The sequence below is a fragment of the Chrysemys picta genome, chromosome 13, assembly GCF_011386835.1.
Source record: "Chrysemys picta bellii isolate R12L10 chromosome 13, ASM1138683v2, whole genome shotgun sequence".
NCBI lineage: Eukaryota > Metazoa > Chordata > Testudines > Emydidae > Chrysemys > Chrysemys picta.
In genome coordinates, this window is record NC_088803.1 from 20229074 (window position 1) to 20251337 (window position 22264).

General features: G+C 47.9%; 1 protein-coding gene across 1 annotated transcript; it reads right to left on the reverse strand.

Moving 5' to 3' along the window:
• Nucleotides 1-5896: 5896 nt before the first annotated feature.
• On the reverse strand, nt 5897-6871 carry LOC101951290 (olfactory receptor 5J3-like). The gene has a single exon (XM_024110856.1). It carries the CDS (start codon nt 6869-6871, stop codon nt 5897-5899), a length of 975 nt encoding a protein of 324 aa, XP_023966624.1.
• Between the last annotated feature and the right edge of the window lie 15393 nt (nt 6872-22264).

Consider the following 22264-nt stretch of genomic DNA (forward strand, 5'->3'; position numbering starts at 1 on the left):
CAGGTGCTGGGGCTGATTCCATTGACTGTGACCCGCTTTCCGCTGGTGCACTATGTGGTATTTCAGGCTCTGGCTGAGCCTCTTGGGTAGGGTTATCTGCTGCTTCCGCCAGTTCAGGCTCGCTGGTGCCCTCTGGCATTGGAGTTGTAGACGGGTTTGCAAGCGCTGGACTCAGTGCTGGCAATGGTTCTGGTGCTGGTTGCATTGCCAGTTCTGGTTCTGGGACTGGCTTTGGCTGGGTCTCTGGGATTGGATCCACTACGGCTGTTGCAGTCGTTGTCAGGGGATCCGGTTCCACCACCTTTGTTTGGGTCTCTGGTAACACAGATGGGGCCCTGGTGGATGGCTCAGGAACAGGGATGGGGGTGAAAGCTTGCTTAGCCTGGCTGCGGGTGACTATTCCCACCCTCTTGGCTAGCTTCACATGGTTGGCCAAATCTTCCCCCAGCAGCATGGGGATGGGATAATTGTCATAGACTGCAAAAGTCCACATTCCTGACCAGCCTTTGTACTGGACATGCAACTTGGCTGTAGGCAAGGTTACAGACTGTGACACAAAGGGTTGAATTGTCACTGGAACCTCCGGGTTGATGAGTTTGGGGTCCACTAGGGATTGGTGGATAGTTGACACTTGTGCCCCAGTGTCCCTCCAAGCGATAACCTTCTTTCCGCCCACTCTCAAGGTTTCCCTTCGCTCCGAGGGTATGAGAGAGGCGTCTGGGTCTGGGGATCTTTGGTGTGATTGGGGTATAATGAACTGTAATCGGTTGGGGTTCTTGGGGCAGTGAGCCTTTATATGTCCCAGTTCATTACATTTAAAACATCGCCCTGCTAAGGTATGACCGGGGCGATGTTGGTTGGTGGAGAGTGGTGTGGTGGGGTGAGAAGGCGTCTGGGGTTTCCCTTGGGATGTGGGTGGGGCCTTGGGTTGTCCCCGGTCGTAAGGTTTGGTTTCGGGTTGCCCCTTCTGATATTCGCTCCAACTGCCACTAGTTTTTTTTCTTTTCTGTCACCTCCACCCATTTGGCTCCAATCTCCCCTGCCTCGGTTACAGTTTTGGGCTTCCCATCTAGGATGTACCTTTCTATTTCCTCAGCAACACCCTCTAAAAACTGCTCCATTTGCATTAGGAAGGGCAACTCTTCCGTAGATTTAACATTTGCTCCTGATATCCAGGCATCCCAATTTTCCCCAATGTGGTAGGCATGTCGGGTAAATGACACATCGGGTTTCCACCTTAGGGCTCTGAACCGCCGACGGGCATGCTCAGGTGTTAGCCCCATTCTTATTCTGGCCTTGTTTTTAAAAAGTTCATAACTGTTCATGTGTTCCTTAGGCATTTCAGCCGCCACCTCTGCTAAGGGTCCACTGAGCTGCGGCATCAGCTCTACCATGTACTGGTCTGTAGTGAGGCTGTATCCAAGGCAGGCCCTTTCAAAATTTTCTAAGAAGGCCTCAGTATCATCGCCTGCCTTATAGGTGGGGAATTTTCTGGGATGGGAAGTGGTACCTGGAGAGGGGTTGTTAGGATTGGCTGTTGTATCCGGCCTAGCCCTTGCTACTTCCAGTTCATGCTTCCTTTCTTTTTCTCTCTCCTCCATCTCTTTTTCTTTCAGCTCCATAGCTCTCTTGTGGGCCTCCTCTTTGGCTTTTTCGTCTTTTGTAGTCATTTTCCTGTTTTCTTGTGCTGGGTCACACCCCTGTGCAGTTGACTGAAACTGGGATACACTCAGCTCAGGCTGCTGCTGAGGTAACAGAGACTTTCTAACTAGCTATTTCCGAGGAGGTAGAAAGAAAAAAAACAATTCAGCTTGTAAATTCCTTTTACCAGTTGTTTGCTCAATGATTGAACCCTTCTCTTAACAAAGGCCCTTGTTAAAAAAACTTAACACCTCTGCCTTCAGGCAAGGAGAGATAAGATATGCATCTACCTTCAGCTCTGCTTTCCAAGCAGCTAGAAGGAAAAAAAATCTTACTGGCTTTTGGGCTTAAAATGATTCCCACTGCTCTGCCACCATGTCAAGGCTGCTTCCACACTTTGAACTTTAGGGTACAAATGTGGGGGCCTGCATGAAAACTTCTAATCTTAACTACCAGCTTAGATCTGGTCCGCTGCCACCATCCCAAAGCTAATTCCATTCCCTGGGTAGCCTTGAGAGACATTCACCAATTCCCTGGTGAATACAGATCCAAACCCCTTGGATCTAAAAACAAGGAAAAATTAATCAGGTTCTTAAAAAGAAGGCTTTTAATTAAAGAAAAAGGTAAAAATCATCTCTGTAAAATCAGGATGGAAAATAACTTTACAGGGTAAACAAACTTAAAGAGCTCAGAGGATTCCCCTCTAGCCTCAGGTTCAAAGTACAGCAAACAGAGATAAACACTCTAGTAAAAGGTACATTTACAAGTTGAGAAAACAAAGTAAAACTAAGATGCCTTGCCTGGCTGTTTACTTACAAGTTTGAAATATAAGAGACTTGTTTAGAAAGATGGGGAGAACCTGGATTGATGTCTGGTCCCTCTCAGTCCCAAGAGCGAACAACCACCAAAACAAAGAGCACAAACAAAAGCGTTCCCCTCCCCCAAGATTTGAAAGTATCTTGTCCCCTTATTGGTCCTTTGGGTCAGGTGTCAGCCAGGTTACCTGAGCTTCTTAACCCTTTACAGGTAAAAGGATTTTGGAGTCTCTGGCCAGGAGGGGTTTTATAGTACTGTACACAGGAGAGCTGTTACCCTTCCCTTTATAGTTATGACAAGTCTACTCAAATGAGTAAGGACGGATTTTAAAGATATTCAAGTGCCTAACTCCCATTGGAATGTAAAATACTTTTAAAATCTGTCCCTGTGTGCTTCTGTTTAAGAGTAGGAGTTCCACTCTAGGGCTTTAAATATTTTGCAGGAGTGGTGAGAAAGAAAGAAAGAAAGAAAGAAAGAAAGAAAGAAAGAAAGAAAGAAAGAAAGAAAGAAAGAAAGAGTTTCGGTTTTGCCATACAGCAATGAAGAGAGGATGTTATTCATATTCTGAAAACAGACAGAATTCATATCCCTTTATAATTTGATATTTATTTTTAAACATTGGTACATTTGAGACTCATTAAGCATATTTACCTGAGAATGATATTCAATAATTAACATTTGGGATTTCCATGGTAAACAATCACAGTGAGTCTGATACAGCAACCCATAGTCCACGTAAATCTCACTTGAGATCAAGGGGATTTTATCCTCTAAAAAGCCTGCAGAATTGGGCCATCTTCTGATCTGAGAAGAGAATGATTCACTTTGCATGAAATACTTAATTATTTGGCCCAGAAAAGAAGGAGAATGACTCTGCAGCCCGATTGTTAGGGCAGTCCTTTAGCAGATAGGACAATCAGGTCCAAGTCCCTGCTCCAGTAAATGGTTAATTGTTCTTTACAAAGCAGAACTTCCCAAGATCAGACAGAGAGAGCTGTTGCCCAGATGTTAACACTCTCAGCTAGACTGTGAGAAGTTTCCATTTTGGGGTGTTTGGTTTCTCAGTGCAAAAAATGGAAATGTTCCATGAAAAGTCTCTTTTCATATTTCTCTGTGAAATGGAGCCCGCACCATGTAGTGTCCCATCTCTGGCTGTTAGGGATATTTGCTAATACCAGTCATGGATGGGCCATATGTCAGTTGTGGCCAAACTGTGGCTAGTGAGCTTCATGAGGCTCTTTTACAGTTAAAGTGTGGCTCACGAAACCACTCATGCCTTCCCCACGCCCTTCTCTACCTACCAGACTGCCAGGATGAGCTTAGGACCTCTGCCTTGCAGCAGGGTGGTGGGGTAGGGGCTTCTGCCCAGCATGGAGAGGGGGTCTTGGGGCACATCTGCCGGGACTCAGGGCTTCAGCCATACTCCTGCTGAAACCCTGAATCATGGCAGACACACCCCAAGACTCCCTATCCACACTGGCAGGTGCCTCCCAGGGGCTGAAGTCCTGAGTCCCAGCAGGTGTGCTCCGGCTCTCGAACTTCTGAAGATTGTTGTGTGCAGTTCAGAGGGTCAGTAAGTTTGGTTACCCCGTCATACTTCATTGTAGATAGTCTCATTTTACCATCCCCTTCATAAATTTATCAAGATCAGTCATAAAGCAACTTAGTTTTTTGTCTCCATTGCTCCCCTTGGAAGGCTGTTCCAGAACTTCACTCCTCTCATGGTTAGAAACCTTCATCTAATTTGAAGTCTAAACTTATTAACGGCCAGTTTATATCCAATTTTCTTGTGACAATATTGGCCCTTAAATAACTCTTCTCCCTCACTGATGTTTATCCCTCTGATGTATTTAGAGAGAGCAATAATAGGTCTCTTCAGCCTTTGTTTTGTAGATATTTGCTTAATATAATCATCATAATAATTAATAATTAATTACCTATTAATCATTCATTTTTTATGGAAGTAATTTATTACTGATTATTCTGAGAATACTTTTAACAAATTATTCTGAAGAAATAAAGAATTAAAAAAAATCCAAAAATATGTATAATTCAAGGCATCTTTTAAATGTTTATTCCATCCAGTCCGATAACTTGAATATATTCTGCTTCACATTTACATTAATTGATTTTCTTAACAAAATACATTTCCCCACTAAAATATTGTTATGGCAGGAGTCAATAGGTGGCACTCTTACATTTTTTCTTAGTGTGAAAGCTCTATTCAGTCTTTGAAGAAATGCTCTATTGTTGTTAATTTGATATAATATTTTTTGCAGGGAGCTCTTGCAAATAGCAAGAAAATTTGTTCTTTGTCTAGAGATTATTCTTGGGCAAAGATACTGCATGGGAGTCGGGCATTGGTTTGGGGGCTGAGATTTCTAATACCAAGGATTGCCTGTGTGATCTTTCTGACCACCTCTGTTCCATTTATATAGTGTAAATAAAAAATGCGAAACTTTGAATCTGTGCAGCTGGTTTCTCCAAAGGGAAGCCAACCTGCAGAGCTCATCATCTGAGATAGAGAGGGAGAGACAGATGGACAATAGGAGCTGCAGTTGCTAATTTCCTCTGACATCTCAGGACCAAGGTGTCTGAGCTGAGTGCTTACAAATCAAGGGAGCCAAAACCAAGAGCCACTTTGGAAAATGTTGGTCATGCTGACTTTCTGTACTATAAAGATACATTCAGGTTACCCCCATGGGTCAGTAATTTAACCCCTTCCTTGAAGTAGATAAAAATTAAAATGTTATTCCCCTCCCACTTCTGTCCAGTATCTATCTATCTATCTATCTATCTATCTATCTATCTATCTATCTATCTATCTATCTATCTATCTATCTATCTATCTATCATTACCTGTTGTCTGATCATTTGTCTATTTTTTATTTTGGTGTTTTTATTTTGTTGCCCATCACTGTCGTATCTTGCCCGGGGATTTTAAAAGGATACTAAGGGTATGTCTACCCTACCCTCCGGATCGGTGGGTAGTGATCGATCTATCGGGGATCGATTATCGCGTCTAGTGTAGACGTGGATAAATCGATCCCAGATCGCTCTGCCGTCGACTCCGGAACTCCACCATGGCGAGAGGCAGAAGTTAAGTCGACGGGGGAGCGGCAGCCATCGATTCCGCGCAGCGAGGACGCTAAGTAAGTGATTCTAAGTCGATCTAAGATATGTCGACTTCAGCTACGCTATTCTCGTAGCTGAAGTTGCGTATCTTAGATCGATTCCCTCCCCCCCACCCCAGTGTAGATCAGGCCTAAGAGAGAAAGGCATTCGACTCTCATTGCATATGAATGGATTTGAGCACCTAGCTCCCTTGGGTCCACTGAAAATTGCTGCTCACCTTTGATAGATTATCATTAGCAAAGCCCCTTGTGAATGTCATCAAATCTTTGGCTCTTCTCCCCCTATGTGTTATAGAAAGCTCTGCTTAGGCCGGGTTCTTTGGGGAGGGAAGGGTGGGAAGATGCCAATCGCTGACTGTGACAGGAAGCCTTCTCCTCAATGCCTCTTTAACTTCCTTATTCCTCAGGCTGTAGATCATGGGGTTCACCATGGGAATCACTAGGGTGTACAGCACAGAGACAGCTTTGTCCTGCTGAGCAGAATAACTTGGCTTGGGCCGCAAGTACATGAAGATCAGAGTCCCAAAGAAGATGGAGACGGCTGTGAGGTGAGAGGTGCAGGTGGAGAAGGTCTTGCGCCTGCCCTGAAGGGAGGGGATCCTGAGGATGGCCATGAAGATATACAGGTAAGAGATCAGCGTGGTCAGGAAGCTGCTTACACCGATGACGCAGGCCGAGGCCAGGATGATGGTCTCATTGCTCCGGGTCTCGGTGCAGGAGAGCTTCACCAGGGGTGTGATGTCACAGAAGAAATGGTCGACCTGGTTGGCCCCGCAGAAGGGCAAGCTGAATGTGCAGAGGGTTTGGATTAAGGAGTTCAGGAAGCCGCTGGCATAGGAGCAGGCCAGGAGCCGGGTGCAAACCCCATCAGACATGGTGACCGTGTAGAGCAGCGGCTTGCAGACGGCCACAAAGCGGTCGTAGGCCATGACGGCCAGCAGGCAGCACTCAGTGGTCAGCATGCCGCCGAAGACACAGAACTGCACCGCACACCCCAGAAAGGAGATGGTCCCGTTTCCCATCACAAAGCTGTTCAGAGCCTTGGGGACGATGGCAGAGGAGTAGCAGAGGTCCACGAAGGACAGGTGCCTGAGGAAGAGGTACATGGGGGTGTGCAGGCGAGCGTCGAGGTGGATGACCAGCAGGAGACCGGCGTTCCCCAGCAGGACAGTGACGTAGCTGACCAAGAAAAGCGCGAAGAGCAGGGCACGCAGCTCTGGGCTTGATGTGAAGCCCAGAAGGATGAACTCCGTCACCATGGTGCTGTTTCCACTGCCCATACTTGGGATCTGACGGGGGGGAAAGGAGAAAGGGAAATATCACAGAGGGGCTGGGAACCTCCACTGCTGGTCCTAGTATCTCCATGTCTTAATGCTGGGGGCCAGAATCTGATCTTAGTTGGGCCAGCAGAATTCCACTGAATCACTCTGGATTGACACCAGGTTAAATGAGAACAGAATTGGGCCCAAAAGGCCAGGGTCCTATCTTGGAATTAAGCCAGAGGATAGTGTGCACAAGTGAACAAAATGCTCTACTGGGTTTTATCCCCAGCTTTGGTAGTGGCCTGTTGCACGACCTAGGGGAAGTCCTTCCCCTCTCTATATCTCAGTTTATCCACCTATAAAATGGAGGTAATGGTACTGAACTTCAACCTAAAGTGCTGTGAGATATGTGGGTGAGAAGGACTCGAGTTTTTGTTAATTTGGCTATGACTCTGGATTTATACTAGGGTTTCTGAGAGGAGAATTTGCCCCCAATGTTTTGAGTTATCTCCTCTCTCAAAGTCAATTGAGTTATTCTGGATTTACACTGAAGTGCCTGACAGCAAAATCAGGTACTAATAGTCAGAGCCACTTTCGCTTCTGTGAAACCCAATGAAATTGCAACACATTTATTAGGGTGCCAACTTAATTCATGACTACATGAGTGTGAAAGTAGCATTTCTTATCTATCTAATGCACTTACATTACTCGATCACAACGGCATCTAACAACCTGTAATACATTTATCCCCCTCAAATCCCTTTCATACATGGATGCATTATTACCCCTCTTTACAGATAAGGAACCCAGGCAGAGAGAGACTAAGTGACTTGACCAAGGGGCCTGTGACAGAGGAAGGAATTGAACGAGGGGTTTCCAAAGACCCATACTCACTATGCCACCCATCCTCTTATCACCAGCACTTTACTGCTTGAGCTTCCTCAGAGGACAAGCCTCTGTCCCTCAGTTACAGAAAGGCATGAAGCAAGAGCACCGTCAGGCCCAACATGAGGCCAGCTGGGTCTATCAGTGGTCCTCACTGCATGGGCAGTGTAATTGAGGCACAAACACTCTGCACCTGGGATTTTCAAACCTGCCTAAGAGTGGCAGATGCCTCGTTGCCATCCATTTGGATAGGAAATGGCGCCCCCAGCCCCTTAGATGGCTTTGGAAACCTCAGCATCCATTGTGTGTCAGATCAGGCTGCTGCATGCAGCACATTTCTGATGCACAACCTGCATAGCAAGGAAACCAAAAACGGACCTGACATGGCAGTTCATGCCCGCTACTCCTCCAGAAGTCACTGCTGGCAGGACCGCTGTGCACCACAGATAATGCACCATATGCTTACCTCTCTGCTGATGGGGAGACCAGCCTTCCAGCCCTCGCTTCCCCAAATTCCACCCCCAACCTCACTACCACAAAAGGTTCCAACTTCTCCACCATCACATCTTCCACACAGTGCGGTAAAATCTCCCATATTCAGGCTTGGGAGAGGGGGACAGGAAGGTTTGCTTATCAAGGATTACTTACAGGGCCAATCATTTTCATCCCTGCAGCCACAATGAAGGTGGTGGGTCTCCAAAGGTGTAACTCAGGACAGAACTGGGTTTGAAGAACATTGTACTACATAGGAACCCAAGAACTGCCTGATCGGATCAGCCTAGTGATCTACTGTCTTTTTGTTCTGTGTTTGTGCAGCATCTAGCACAGTCGGGTCCTGCTCCATGACCCAGCTCTGTTGCGATAACTGAACCTACACATTTACCCTGACTGTGAGCCTAACAATGTGGGAATGGATAACAATTTATAAAGTGTCACAATGACCGATAACAAGAAATGTCAATGGGAAAAGGTACAAAAGTGAGACAGACAGAGAGAGAATTAGTTCAAACAAAAAGGCCTCCCAATATAATTCAAGGACTGTGTTAAGATCATGCCTGGTAAACAAGAAAATGTGGACTGGAAATCAATTAACCAAAATGGGAGTTTTGGAAACTAGGCCTAATTGGAGGACAAAATAATGAGGGGATGGGCTATTCTGCCCATCACTCCCTTTGGGGTCCTTAAAGAAAGAAGCTTTGGGAGAAAAATTGGCTGCTGGAGAGAGCTTCACCATCCTGACTGCCATCCCCATTGTCTCCTAGGATCCTGGGCCATCGTGATCCTAATCCTGAGACATGTACTGAGCAGACCATGCCAGAGAGAGAGAGACGTCCAGATAACATGGCCACCTCCACCAGCTTCTGCTAAATCCTGAATACCAGCTGGGATGTGAGACTCTGTCTGTCTGTCTCTCCAACCACCGTGTGTCTTTTCCCTTCTCCACCTTATTTCTTCTCTTTCCTGTCCTTCTCCTTTTTCCTTCTATCTAAGAATTGTCTGGCTTAGCTGGCCAAGACTGGCTATTTTGCAACACTGCTGTAAGCCTGTGACCAGAAAGAGGCAGCTAAAAGCAATGCCCTAAACAGCCTGATGTTGGTACAAGTTTACCAGTTGCTGGTCGGAGTGGCTGATAAGACTGTGTGCTGTGCCTATGTTTTTTCAGCAGTGAGATTGCCTGTAAAAGTCACCAGAGACAGAATCTGCATTTCCGATCTTATCTGTTCTTCTTTTTCCCCTCATGTGTATTTGTATCTTGCTTTGTCTTCTAGGAAATGGGTTCAGACTGCAACAACAACACTTACCAGCACTTCTCCACAAACTTCTTGTGCTTTCCCTAAATGGACAATTATTGCCATCTTTGATACCATCTGAGATACCACTAAAGAAGGGAGTTTTTTCCCCTTCTAAATGTTTTTTCCAGCTAAAGGGAAAGGGAACAAGGGATGTTGCTAAAATAAAAGCTTACTTAATTCTTCAGATGTCAAATGCGTTCAATGTTTTTCCTTCATTTCTTCACATAATATACAGGTAACCTGTGGAACTCTTTGCCAGCGGATGTTGTGAAGACCAAGACTATAACAGGGTTCAAAAAAGAACTAGATAAGTTCATGGAGGATAGGTCCATCAATGACTATTAGCCAGGATGGGCAGAGATGGTGTCCCTAGCCTCTGTTTGCAGGAAGCTGGGAATGGGTGACAGAGGATGGACCACTTGATGATTGTCCATTTTCTTCATTCCCTCCGGGGCACCTGGCATTAGCCACTGTCAGCAGACAGGATACTGAGCGAGATAGACCTTTGGTCTGACCCAGTATGGCCGTTCTTATGTTCTTATCTTCTGTATCTTAAAAAAGGTTTAAAGGATTTTTAATGGTGTGTTTTCCATGGGACTAAGCAGGGTGAGGTCTCTGTATTACCAAACCCCAGAGCTTGTTTAAAACTGTTTAATATTGGACAGTGAATGGGTCAAGGGAACATTTTTGGCCCATATTACATCTAAATTAATACAGCACCTCCTATGTGCACTAATCATACAAATAATAAAAATAGTCTAGTATTTGATCCCCTGTACCGCTCACTGTCAGAGATTTCAAAGGAAAGTGCACATTAATAGCATGATGGCACGAACTGCCCATAAAGAATTCAGACTGCAGAAACCCTGCAAGTTTCCAGGCAAGTGATAGAAAGAGCAGTCTTTGCTGATTAAGCTAAAAATAGGCACAGAATAGGTTCCAAAGATGCTCAGAATGGTCATTCCCCATGCTGTTTTAACAGGGACTAATCAGTGTTTCCTGTCCCATAGTAAATGTCTGCCTCTGCTAAGCATTGATAAAGGGCTGAGATTATGTGTATCTGGAGAAAGAAGATGGCACAAAGGGACTGTATTGTTCAGCCACAGACGCGTATCGTATGTTAGACTTATAGTGATAGATAGATAGATAGATAGATAGATAGATAGATAGATAGATAGATAGATAGATTCAGGAGATTTCATGCCTGGAAGTTCTCGTGCCATTGAGCAACAGTGAGTTCTTTTTAAAGAGATGATCTTTTCTTTAGCAGGGCAGATTTGCTTCGCTTTTCAACTGATATCAACCGAAGTAATGCCTTGCCCCATGCTGAGGACTCAAGAGTTACTCTGGAATGAACTGGTGGGACTGACATTAATACTAAAAAAAAATGGTTTTCTGTAGGTTGCTTTCCCCCTCACAACAAAATATTAAATGGAAAAAGCAAATCCAGAGATAATTTCCTAGAATTTACATTTCTTTGTCAATCAAATCAGATTGACAAGATCATTTGTTATCTTTGTCTCCTCAGTGCCCTTGTCTTAAAGACAAGAACATTCTGCAAATAACACCAATTTGACTGGGATTTTCAAAGCAATCGAACAGGAATTGGGTGCCTAATCTCTGAAAATACTTGCCGCAGGCTTTGCTCTCTTTAATGGGGTTCACTCTTCTCTCACACATCCACGCATACATCAGGAATAACTCCACTGGAATCAGTGGGGCTGTTTCCCCTTCTCATTTATATGGATGCAAAACACTATTAAATATAACCTGCTAACCTTTTGCCATTTCAGTCCATGGCAGAACACTAACCAACATACTATGCAGCTTCCTTCACAGCTTCTGGCAAGTGGCTTTATCAAGTTTGTTTTGGCAACCCAAATAAATTTGATGTACTCCTGTCCACCTCTTGCTTGACTCTCTCTCTTTCTTACACACACACACTCTGCTAAGTGTTGAGGTGCATTATGATGTTATAGAAGCCATACATACTTCTTCCTATCAAGCGCCATTCTTCTCAGTGTTCTAGAACTCTCTTTCTCTCTCTCATTATTGCTTTAATTAGTGTGCTGGTATTGAACAGTGTCACTGGTCTGTAAGACTCTGGGATGGCCAGTCACACTGCTTTGATAAGGATCGGCTAGGTGCAACATTGTTCAAATATAAACAAGTGCCAAGTGGTGCAAACTTTTCCAAGCAACTTGTTGAATGATCCCTTTCAGAAATAAAAATTCTGAAATGATTTTTTTCATCAAGAAAGTAATTCATAAGCATATGTCCAATGCCATCAGTTCCACAGATTTTGAGTTGTAAGTGTTGATACACCTGAGCCATCTGATATTGCATCTGAATAGTATCAGATGCACTCTTACTCACAATGGCCACCAAATCCCTGAGTGATGATGATAGAGTTAGATGAATAGATTGACGTGACATGCACTTGAATCACTGATTGATTCTCGTATCACATTCCCAGCCATTTAAGCCATCCACGCCGCCTGTTCTTCCACCCAGTCGTGGCTAGATACTGATCTGATATGTGTGAAGCTGCCCCTGATTTCTGCTGCTGCTAGTGAGAGGAGAATCATGCTAACTGATTTCTATTAGAAACATTGGGATTGCCAGGTTGGTCAGATCTGAGGTTCAGATAGACCAGTATCCTGTCTCTGACAGAGGCTAGCACAAGATGCTTTCTGCATGAAGCAGATGTCAGATAATCTGCCTTCCTAGTGGTCTCTATAGTTAGAGATTGCCTTCATCCCTGAAACATGAGGTTTTCTATCCCTTCCAAAACTGTTGTTGCCCTGAATTGTGACAGCAGTGAAACTCATTGTCCCAATAATAGAGTCAGAACTGAGAAGCTTTTACCCATTTGAAAAAGCAACAAAATTGCTTTCCCACCTACCTGGGGAGCAGAGCTGTGTCTCTTCAATTCAGTCCAAAAGCCAGATGTTTGAACATAGGCAGAGCTCTTTTATCTGCCTTGGCGACTGTTTGAGCCTTGGTCTCTGAAGACCTTTCCATGATGCATGCACAGCACGTGGGATTATAGTGCAAAGTGTATCTCACGGAGAGTTTGTGAGGTCAAAGTTAAGGAGACATGGTTGATGGAAAACAGCATGGCAATGAAGATCTAAAATTACACCTCCCTACAAGAGGGACAGTCTATTTCTCTGTGGTCTGCAAACGGTTTGGCTGAATTTTTATGGGACTTTATCAGCCCAGGCACAAAACTTTCCTATGAAAACAGGGATTCATCCAAATCCCATGGACGTCAATGGCAGCCTTTGAAAGGATTTGGATGGGGCACATGAAAATATGAATATACCTTCAGATATTTTACTAATAAAATACATAAAATAAAACAAAATAAAATAAAATAATTACAATAAAATAAAAAGACCAAACTTAGGTGAAGATTTTAGAAGGTATTTAGGTGTTGTTTCACTCAACGTTGCAACATCTAAATGATTTAGGAGCCTAAATCTCATTTTAAACGGGATTTAGGCACTTCAGAGTCAAGGCCCGATCAACTATCAGTGGGATTTTGGCTCCTAGGTGCCAAAATCCTTTCTGAAAATGTGAGTTAAGCTGTAAAACAAGTTAGGCATTGCAATGCTGAGCACAGCTACTCCTGCATATGTAAGTGGGGGAATGGTCCCGCTATTGTGGGGAACTTTCCTGGCTTACACACTACCCCGGTGAAATGGGCTAGCGAAAGAATCTGAGTCCTCGCTCCCACTTCCTTTACCCAGAGCCCTGCCTGACCTTGAGGACTCCCCTTCCAATCTCCCATGTGGCAGAGTCCTCGTAACCCCAACAAAGCTGGGCCCAGGATTCCTGAGGGGCTCAACCCTCAAACTTGTTGTGGTCACTTAGGGCAGGGGCTAGGGTGTCCCCACTCCAGGGTGCTGTCTCTGCACTGGATGCTTCCCTGACCCACTGATCATTACATACAGTTCAAAGCAAATACAATTTATTAAACAGCAACCAATTTTAAAAAATAAGGAAAAAATAGGAAAGACTAAAGGAAAACAGGTAACCCCACTCTGTGGCACAAGGACATCACAATCAGCATCTTTGGAATGTAAGGGAAGCTCAGTCTGTTCCTCACAAGTCCCAGACCTCCTTTCTAGGCCCTGGCTTTGCTGCAGGGAGGTTGCGGGTCGGACACGTGCTCTGGCAGTGGCCACACGCCCTTGGGCTCTGGGTGGCAGGACCCTTCTTCCCAGCATCGACCTGCCCCATCGGGGTTACAATCGCCCTCCAAGTCTGGCCTACAAGGCCACTCGGCTGGGGGTGTCTCCCTGCACTGGGCCCCACGCTCTCCCCAGCTGCTCACTGCACCCAGCTCTGGACTGCTTCAGCCCCAGCCCCAGCCCCAGCTCCAGCTCCACTCTGCCTCAGCATAGCTGCTGCTCTGCCTCCAGCTCCCTGGGATGCTTCTCTGGCCCGCTTGTTACAGCTCTCCTCCCAGCACAGGTCTGCTCTCTGGGCTGCTTCTGTAACTCTGTTCCCAACCCTGACCTGCTTCCTGGGCTGCATCTCTGGTTCTCTCTGGCTGGCACAGCTCTGCTCCCCAGCACAGCTCGGGCCCCCTGCTCTCTCCTTAGCTCAGTCCCACTCTGTTCCAGGCAATTCCAGCTCACACAGTGGATGGGACCCCCCTGGCCTCCTGACTCCCTCATTAACCTGCCTGTCCTGTCAATCAGGCTGAACTGAAGCACTGACCTCTCCCCATTGTTCCTGGGGACTGTCAGTCTCAGGGTCCTGATTTCCCATCGACCCTTCCCCTTCCTTTTGGTACTGTGAGCTAGCCAACCCAAAAAACCCCACTGAATTTTAGTAGGGGGCCAACAGTCCCCTTACACATAATTTCAAACATCTGGGCCTCAGTCTTGCAATTTACACTGTGAGGCACCGAATTATAGTATTACTGTTATTTTATTGCTGTTGTAGTGTGTACGACTCCCAGTCATGGTCAGAACCCCAACAGGCAAGGTGCTATATAAACTCTTGGCGTGACATATCTGGCAAGTACCTACCATATCATTGGGAGATCTTACTGCAATAAGTTTATGTATCACTGTAGACAAGGGACTGTGTGTAATTCCATGGAGACGGGTGACTACAGCCCTCCAGGAACTAAGAAAAGGTGGGTGGGGGTGTTTAGGCAAATTCACTCAGTCTGTAAAAAGCAACAGAGGGTCCTGTGGCACCTTTGAGACTAACAGAAGTACTGGGAGCATAAGCTTTCGTGGGTAAGAACCTCACTTCTTCAGATGCAAGTAATGGAAATCTCCAGAGGCAGGTATATATCAGTGTGGAGTTAACGAAGTTAGTTCAATCAGGGAGGGTGAGGTGCTCTGCTAGCAGTTGAGGACCCTCTGTTGCTTTTTACAGATTCAGACTAACACGGCTACCCCTCTGATACTTGTCACTCAGTCTGTAACACCTCCAGTGAGGTACCCCCACCTGGAGAGGCTCTCATATACTGGCTCAAACTGGATTCTCCTGAGGCCAACCGACAAAGGAAGGACTTCTGGAGAACTAGACTGAGGGTATGTCTACACTACGAAATTAGGTCGAATTTATAGAAGCCGGTTTTATAGAAATCGGTTTTATACAGTCGATTGTGTGTGTCCCCACATAAAATGCTCTAAATGCATTAAGTCGGCGGACCGCGTCCACAGTACCGAGGCTAGCGTCGACTTCCGGAACGTTGCACTGTGGGTAGCTATCCCACAGTTCCCGCAGTCTCCTCCGCCCATTGGAATTCTGGGTTGAGATCCCAATGCCTGATGATGCAAAAACAGTGTCACGGGGGGTTCTGGGTACATGTCGTCAGGCCCCTCCCCCTCCGTCAGAGCAACGGCAGACAATCGATTCGCGCCTTTTTACCTGGGTTACCTGTGCAGACAACATACTATGGCAAGCATGGAGCCCACTCAGTTCAGCTCACCGTCACCATATATCTTCTGGGTGCTGGCAGACGTGGGGCTGCATTGCTATACAGCAGCAGCTCCTTGCCTTTTGGCAGTGGATGGTGTATTACGACTGGTATCCGTCGTCGTCGTACTCCTCAGTGAGTTCGGTCAGAGGCACCTGGGCAGACATGTTTTGTCTCCTGGAGACTCAGTCCTGCCGGCAGTCCTATTGAACCGTCTTGATGATGATGGCTAGCAGTCATAATACAGCATCTTCTGCCAAGCACCCAGAAGATGCCAATGGCTATCAGTCATGCTGCACCGTCTGCTGCCAGCTTAAGAGGTAAAAAATAGATGGACCAGATTTGTTCTGTATTCATTTGCTTCCCCCTCCCTCCGTGAAATCAACGGCCTGCTAAACCCAGGGTTTTGAGTTTAATCTTTGGGGGGGGGGCATTCTGTGTGACAGTTGTTTGTGTTTCTCCCTGATGCACAGCCACCTTTGTTGATTTTAATTCCCTGTAAGCCATGTTGTCACTCGTCACTCGCCCCTCCCTCCGTCAGACAATAGTTTTGTGCCTTTTTTCAGCCCAGACGCCATAGAACTGGGATCATAGAGCCCGCTCAGATCACCGCGGCAATTATGAGCACTATGAACACCACGCGCATTGTCCTGAAGTATATGCAGAACCAGAACATGCCAAAGCGAAACCAGGTGAGGAGGTGATTGCAGTGATTGCAGTGATTGCAGCGCGGCGACGAGAGTGATGAGGAAATTGACATGGACATAGACTTCTCGCAAAGTACGGGCCCCGGCAATGTGCACATCACGGTGTTAATGGGGCAGGTTCGTGCTGTGGAACGCCGATTGTGGGCCTGGGAAACAAGCACAGACTGGTGGGACCGCATCGTGTTGCAGGTGTGGAACGATTCCCAGTGGCTGCGAAACTTTTCAATGCTTAAGGGCACTTTCATAGAACTTTGTGACTTGCTTTCCCCTGCCCTGAAGCACCAGAATACCAGGATGAGAGTCAGGACCTGTTCAACTATAGGCTGAGCAGGTGCCGAATGGTGGTAGAATGTGCATTTGGACGTCTAAAAGCATGCTGGCGCAGTTTACTGACTTGGATAGACCTCAGCGAAGCCAGTATTCCAATTGTTATTGCTGCTTGCTGTGCGCTCCACAATATCTGTGAGAGTAAGGGGGAGACATTTATGGTGGGATGGGAGGTTGAGGCAAATGGCCTGGCCGCTGATTACGCGCAGCCAGACACCAGGGCAGTTAGAAGAGTACAGCAGGGTGTGGTGTGCATCAGAGAAGCTTTGAAAACGAGTTTTGTGACTGGCCAGGCTACGGTGTGAAACTTCTGTTTGTTTCTCCTTGATGAACCCTTCCCCCCCCCCCCCCCCCGGTTCACTCTACTTCCCTGTAAACTAACCACCCTCCCCTCCCCCCTTCGAGCACCGATTGCAGAGGCAATAAAGTCATTGTTACTTCACATTCATGCATTCTTTATTAATTCATCACACAACTAGGGGGATAACTGCCAAGGTAGCCCGGGAGGGTGGGGGAGGAGGGAAGGAAAAGGACACATTGCAGTTTAAAACTTTATAACTTTAACACTTATTGAAGGCCAGCCTTCTGATGCTTGGGCAATCATCTGGGGTGGAGTGGCTGAGTGGCTGGAGGCCCCCTCACTGTGTTCTTGGGCGTCTGGGTGAGGAGGCTATGGAACTTGAGGAGGAGGGCTGTTGGTTACGCAGGGGCTGTAGCGGCAGTCTCTGCTCCTGCTGCCTTTCCTGCAGCTCAACCATACGCTGGAGCATTTCAGTTTGATGGTCCAGCAGCCGGAGCACTAGCATAGCTAGTGGGGTGCAGGGGAAGCAGCCACTTCCCCTCATCACATTTTTGAAAAGCGGCGCCTAAACGGGCCCCGCAGCTGTCCACCCCTTCCCTAGCTCACACTCCACCCCCATGCTCCTCCCCCTCCCCTGCTTCCCGCGAATCACACATTTGTGGGAAGTCTAAAAACAAGCAGGGGGCAGGCTGGCAGCAGCAGCAGGTGAGCTGGGGGGAGGAGGGGAGACGTGAGAAGGAGGGCTCTGGGGAGACGAGGGGTGGTGCGGCCCAGTCCGGCCCTGGCCGAGCAGCTCCCACTGGCCCTGGCCCTGGCAGCTCCGGCCGAGCGTGCCGGCCCGCTCCCGGCCCTGGCAGATCTGGCCTGGCTCGGCCCCAGCGGTGCCGGCCAAGCACCCCGGCGGCTCCAGCCCCAGCAGCTTCGGCTCAGCCCAGTCCCCGTGGCACCGGCCCGCTTCCGGCCCTGGCAGCTCCGGCCCGGCTCGGCCCCAGAGGTGCCGGCTGAGCACCCCGGCAGCTCCGGCCCCAGCGGCTTCGGCTCAGCCTGGGCCCTGCAGCGCCGGCTCGCTCCCGGCTTTGGAGGATCTGGCCGAGCGCACCGGCCCGCTCCCGGCCCTGGCAGCTCCGGCCCGGCTTGGCACCAGTGGCGCCGGCCGAGCACCCCGGCAGCTCCGGCACCAGCGGCTTCGGCTCGGTCTGGGCCCTGCGGTGCCAGCCCGCTCCCGGCCTTGGCGGCTCTGGCCCCAGCCGCAGCGGTGCTGGCCGAGTACCCCTGGTGGCTCCGGCGTCAGTGGCCCCAGCCCGGCTCGGGCCCTGGGACGCGGGCCCCAGGGCGCCGGCCCCGGTTCCGGCCCTGGCTGAGCAGCGCCGGCCAATCACCCCTGGCCCCAATGGCTCTGGTCCCAGGGTGGCGGCCCCAGTTCCCAGAACGCGGCCGGAGCCGTGCGGCTTTCCCCCCACCTCTGCTATGAGGAGCCCTCCAGCCTCCCCGAAGGCTGTGCCTGCTGCTCCGCCGGGGGGAGCCACCAGCCCCAGCTAGCCCTCACCGCCAGCCCGCCCCCGGCCCCCTCCCACCGGACCGAGCCCCTCCGAGGAGGGGGGGGTGCAGCATGGCCGCAGCATGGCTGGAGGAGTCGGGGGGGCGTGGCACGGCCGGAGGAACCAGTGGGGGGGGGCGCGCGCTGAGCGGCCAGGGGAGGTGCCAAGGGGGCGTGGCCAGAGGAGGGGCCAAGGGAGGCGCCTTTTTTAGGTTTGTTCCCCCTGCACTTAGGACCTGGCTATACCACTGAGCCGGAGCATCGACTCTTGCCTTCTGTCAGCAAGCTGACACCACCTATCCTCTTCAGCCCACCACTTGCTCTCTTCAGCCTGCGATTCAGCCCGCCACCTCTCCTCTCGTTCATATTGTGCTTTTTTGCACTCTGACATTGACTGCCTCCACGCATTCTGCTGTGCTGTCAGCGTGGGAGGACATCTGGAGCTCCGAGAACATATCATCCTGAGTCCGCCATTTTCTCCTTCTAATCTTCACTAGCCTCTATGAAGGAGAAACATTTGCAGTTGGTGGAGGAGAAGGGAGAGGTGGTTAAAAAAGACACATTTTAGAGAACAATGGGTACACTCTTTCACGTTAAATTTTGCTGTTCACATTACACAGCACATGTGCTTTCGTTACAAGGTCGCATTTTTCCTCTTATATTGAGGGCCTGCCGGTTTGGTGTGAGAGATCACTCACGCAGTGCTAGGCAACAGAATTTGGCTTGCAGGCAGCCATGGTAAGCCACAGTCTTTTGACTTTTTTAACCTTCATAACATGTGGGAATGGTTTCAAACACCAGCGCCCTCATTTCCCATACCAAGCACCCATTGGGTTGGCCATTTAAAATGTGTTTGCAATGTAAAAGGAGGGGCTGCGGTTTCCGGGTTAAAATGCAGCACAAACCCAACTACACCCCCCCACACACACCCAATTCTCTGGGATGATCACTTCACCCCTCCCCCCCCCACCGCATGGCTAACAGAGGGGAACATTTCTGTTCTGCCGAGCAGGAATGGGCACCTCTGAATATCCCCTTAATAAAATCACCCCATTTCAACCAGATGACCATGAATGCTATCACTCTCCTGAGGATAACAAAGAGAGATAAGGAATGGATGTTGTCTGCACGCCAGCAAACACCGGGACCATACACTGCCATGCTTTGATATGCAATGATTCCAGACTACGTGCTACTGGCCTGGCGTGGTAAAGTGTCCTACCATGGCAGATGGGATAAGGCAGCCCTCCCCAGAAACGTTTTGCAAAGGCTTTGGGAGTACATGAAGAAGAGCTTTCTGGAGATGTCCCTGGAGGATTTCCGCTCCATCCCCATATACGTTAACAGACTTTTCCAGTAGCTGTACTGTCTGCGATTGCCAGGGCAAATTAATCATTAATCATTAAACACGCTTGCTTTTAAACCATGTGTACTATTTACAAAGGTACACTCACCAGAGGTCCCTTGTGTGCCCTCAGGGTCTGGGAGCACGCCTTGGGTGAGTTCGGGGGTTACTGGTTCCAGGTCCAGGGTGCTAAACATATCCTGGCTGTTGGGGAAACCGGCTTCTCTGCTTCCTTGCTGTGAGCTATCTTCATTGTCTTCATCATCATCTTCCTCGTACCCCGAACCCGCTTCCCGGTTGCGTGATTCTCCATTGATGGAGTCAAAGCACACGGTTGGGGTAGTGGTGGCTGCACCCCCTAGCATGGTATGCAGCTCCGCGTAGAAGCGGCATGTTTGTGGCTCTGCCCCGGACCTTCCATTTGCCTCTCTGTCTTTGTGGTAGGCTTGCCTTAGCTCCTTAATTTTCACGCGGCACTGCTGTGCGTCCCTGTTATGGCCTCTGTCCTTCATGGCCTTTGAGACTTTTTCCAATATTTTGCCATTTCATTTACTGCTACAGAGTTCAGCTAGCACGGATTCATCTCCCCATATGGCGAGCAGATCCCGTACCTCCCGTTCAGTCCATGCTGGAGCTCTTTTGCGATCCTGGGACTCCATCATGGTTACCTGTGCTGATGAGCTCTGCATGGTCACCTGTGCTCTCCACGCTGGGCAAACAGGAAATGAAATTCAAAAGTTCGCGGGGCTTTTCCTGTCTACCTGGTCAGTGCATCTGAGTGGAGAGTGCTGTCCAGAGTGGTCACAATGAAGCACTGTGGGATAGCTCCGGAGGCCACGCTACCCCAAATCTGACCCTCAAAGGCCAATTTCAGCGCTAATCCCCTCGTTGGAGGTGGAGTAAAGAAACTGGTTTAAAGGGCCCTTTAAGTTGAAAAAAAGGGCTTCGTCGTGTGGACGTGTCCAGGCTTAATTTGATTTAACTCTGCTAAATTCGATCTAAACTCGTAGTGTAGACCAGGCCTGAGTTTAAACTGACTCGGGGCCTTATTTCTGATCCAGCGAATGGACAGGACCTTCTGTCCTGTGGGCCCCCTGCTCCTTAGGGATGGGTTGGAAGGACTCAGGTGGACCAGAGCCCAAGGTGGGAGTTGGGGTGATCTCCGCTAACCTTATTAGCATACTCGTAGGTTCTTTTCTTGTTTTGACGAGGTTTTCTCTGTAATGTTTTAACTGTGCTTGCCGCATGGTGACTTATAACTGCTCTCAATTACAGCTGTTCATAGCCTTGGAATAGAAAGCCAAGCCCACACGCTGACCTGATAAGGCAGTCTGGCTTGCTGGAAGTCACATAGTGCAGGCAGGGGACTATGCAGCCTGGAAATACCCCAGTCAGGAGGGAGAGAGACATGTAGGTCTTTAAAGGGTGTCGTCCATGCAGTAAGACCTCTCACGTAGGGTGCGTGTAAAGTCATGCTGTGCAGAGGATGCCATTTTGAGAACAACATGTCATTCTCCATGTGGCAAAATTTCTTGTATGCTGTTCTGATGCCATCTAGAACCACTACAGCACGGGGAGGGAGGGAAGAAGGCCAATTTCATGGCTCTATTGAAAAAATGTTAATGACCATGATGATAATGGTGAAATCTTCTTCTTATTTATTTAATACTAACAATTAGCTCAGTGTTAGTACATACATAAAACAAAGGCATTCCTCAAGCAGGACAGATGACAGAAGAAATGGTTAGTATTCTTTTAATCAAAATAGGGTGAGATTTTTCAAAATTACGAAGACCCGTTAAGTGCCTTTGGATGTTTCATTGTTCTTTGTGCCTCCCACATGGTGTTTCTTTTGCTCTAATGGCTGTTTCAAGCTACAGTTTTAAGGCTGGGATGTCCAAAGGGCCTAAGGGACAATTTTTTAAAGGTATTTAAGCAGCTAGTGGAATATTCCATTGCACCTCCATACCTAACTCTCATTGCAAAAGATGATTTTTAAGTGTTTAGATGCTTTTGAAAATCCCACTAGATACCTAAATTCCTTTAAAAATCCAGATCTGAAAGACCAAAGCCCACTGAATTTCAATGGGATTTGGGTGCCTATCTCCCTCAGGCCCTTTGCAAAACACCAGCCAAAAATATTGAATGTAAATGGCTCTGATTTGCATAGGTTGGGTGCTGATTATTTTTTGAGAATCATGCTTCTTTAAAGTGTCTCAAGCTGACCACCTAGAAATGACAGCACCCAAATAATTATGGCTTTTGGGTCAAACCTTCCAGAAGAGCAGACAAATGCTACTCCTGGGGGAATTCTGCACCAAAAAATTAGAACTTCTACATATTTTATTTGTCAGAATAACAATATAATATAATCACTCCAGTTTCAATTATTTAGCTAATTTATTTCAAAATACCTGTCAACAAGTATGTCAACAAAAAAGACAACAACAAAGCAAAGATTCCCCGAGGAGCAGAGAGTGAAAGAAACCCCCTACAACAACCAATTCCAGTTGGGGGCTGCTGGAGGGGGCTACATGAGGCTTCCCAGAGCCCAGATATCCATATC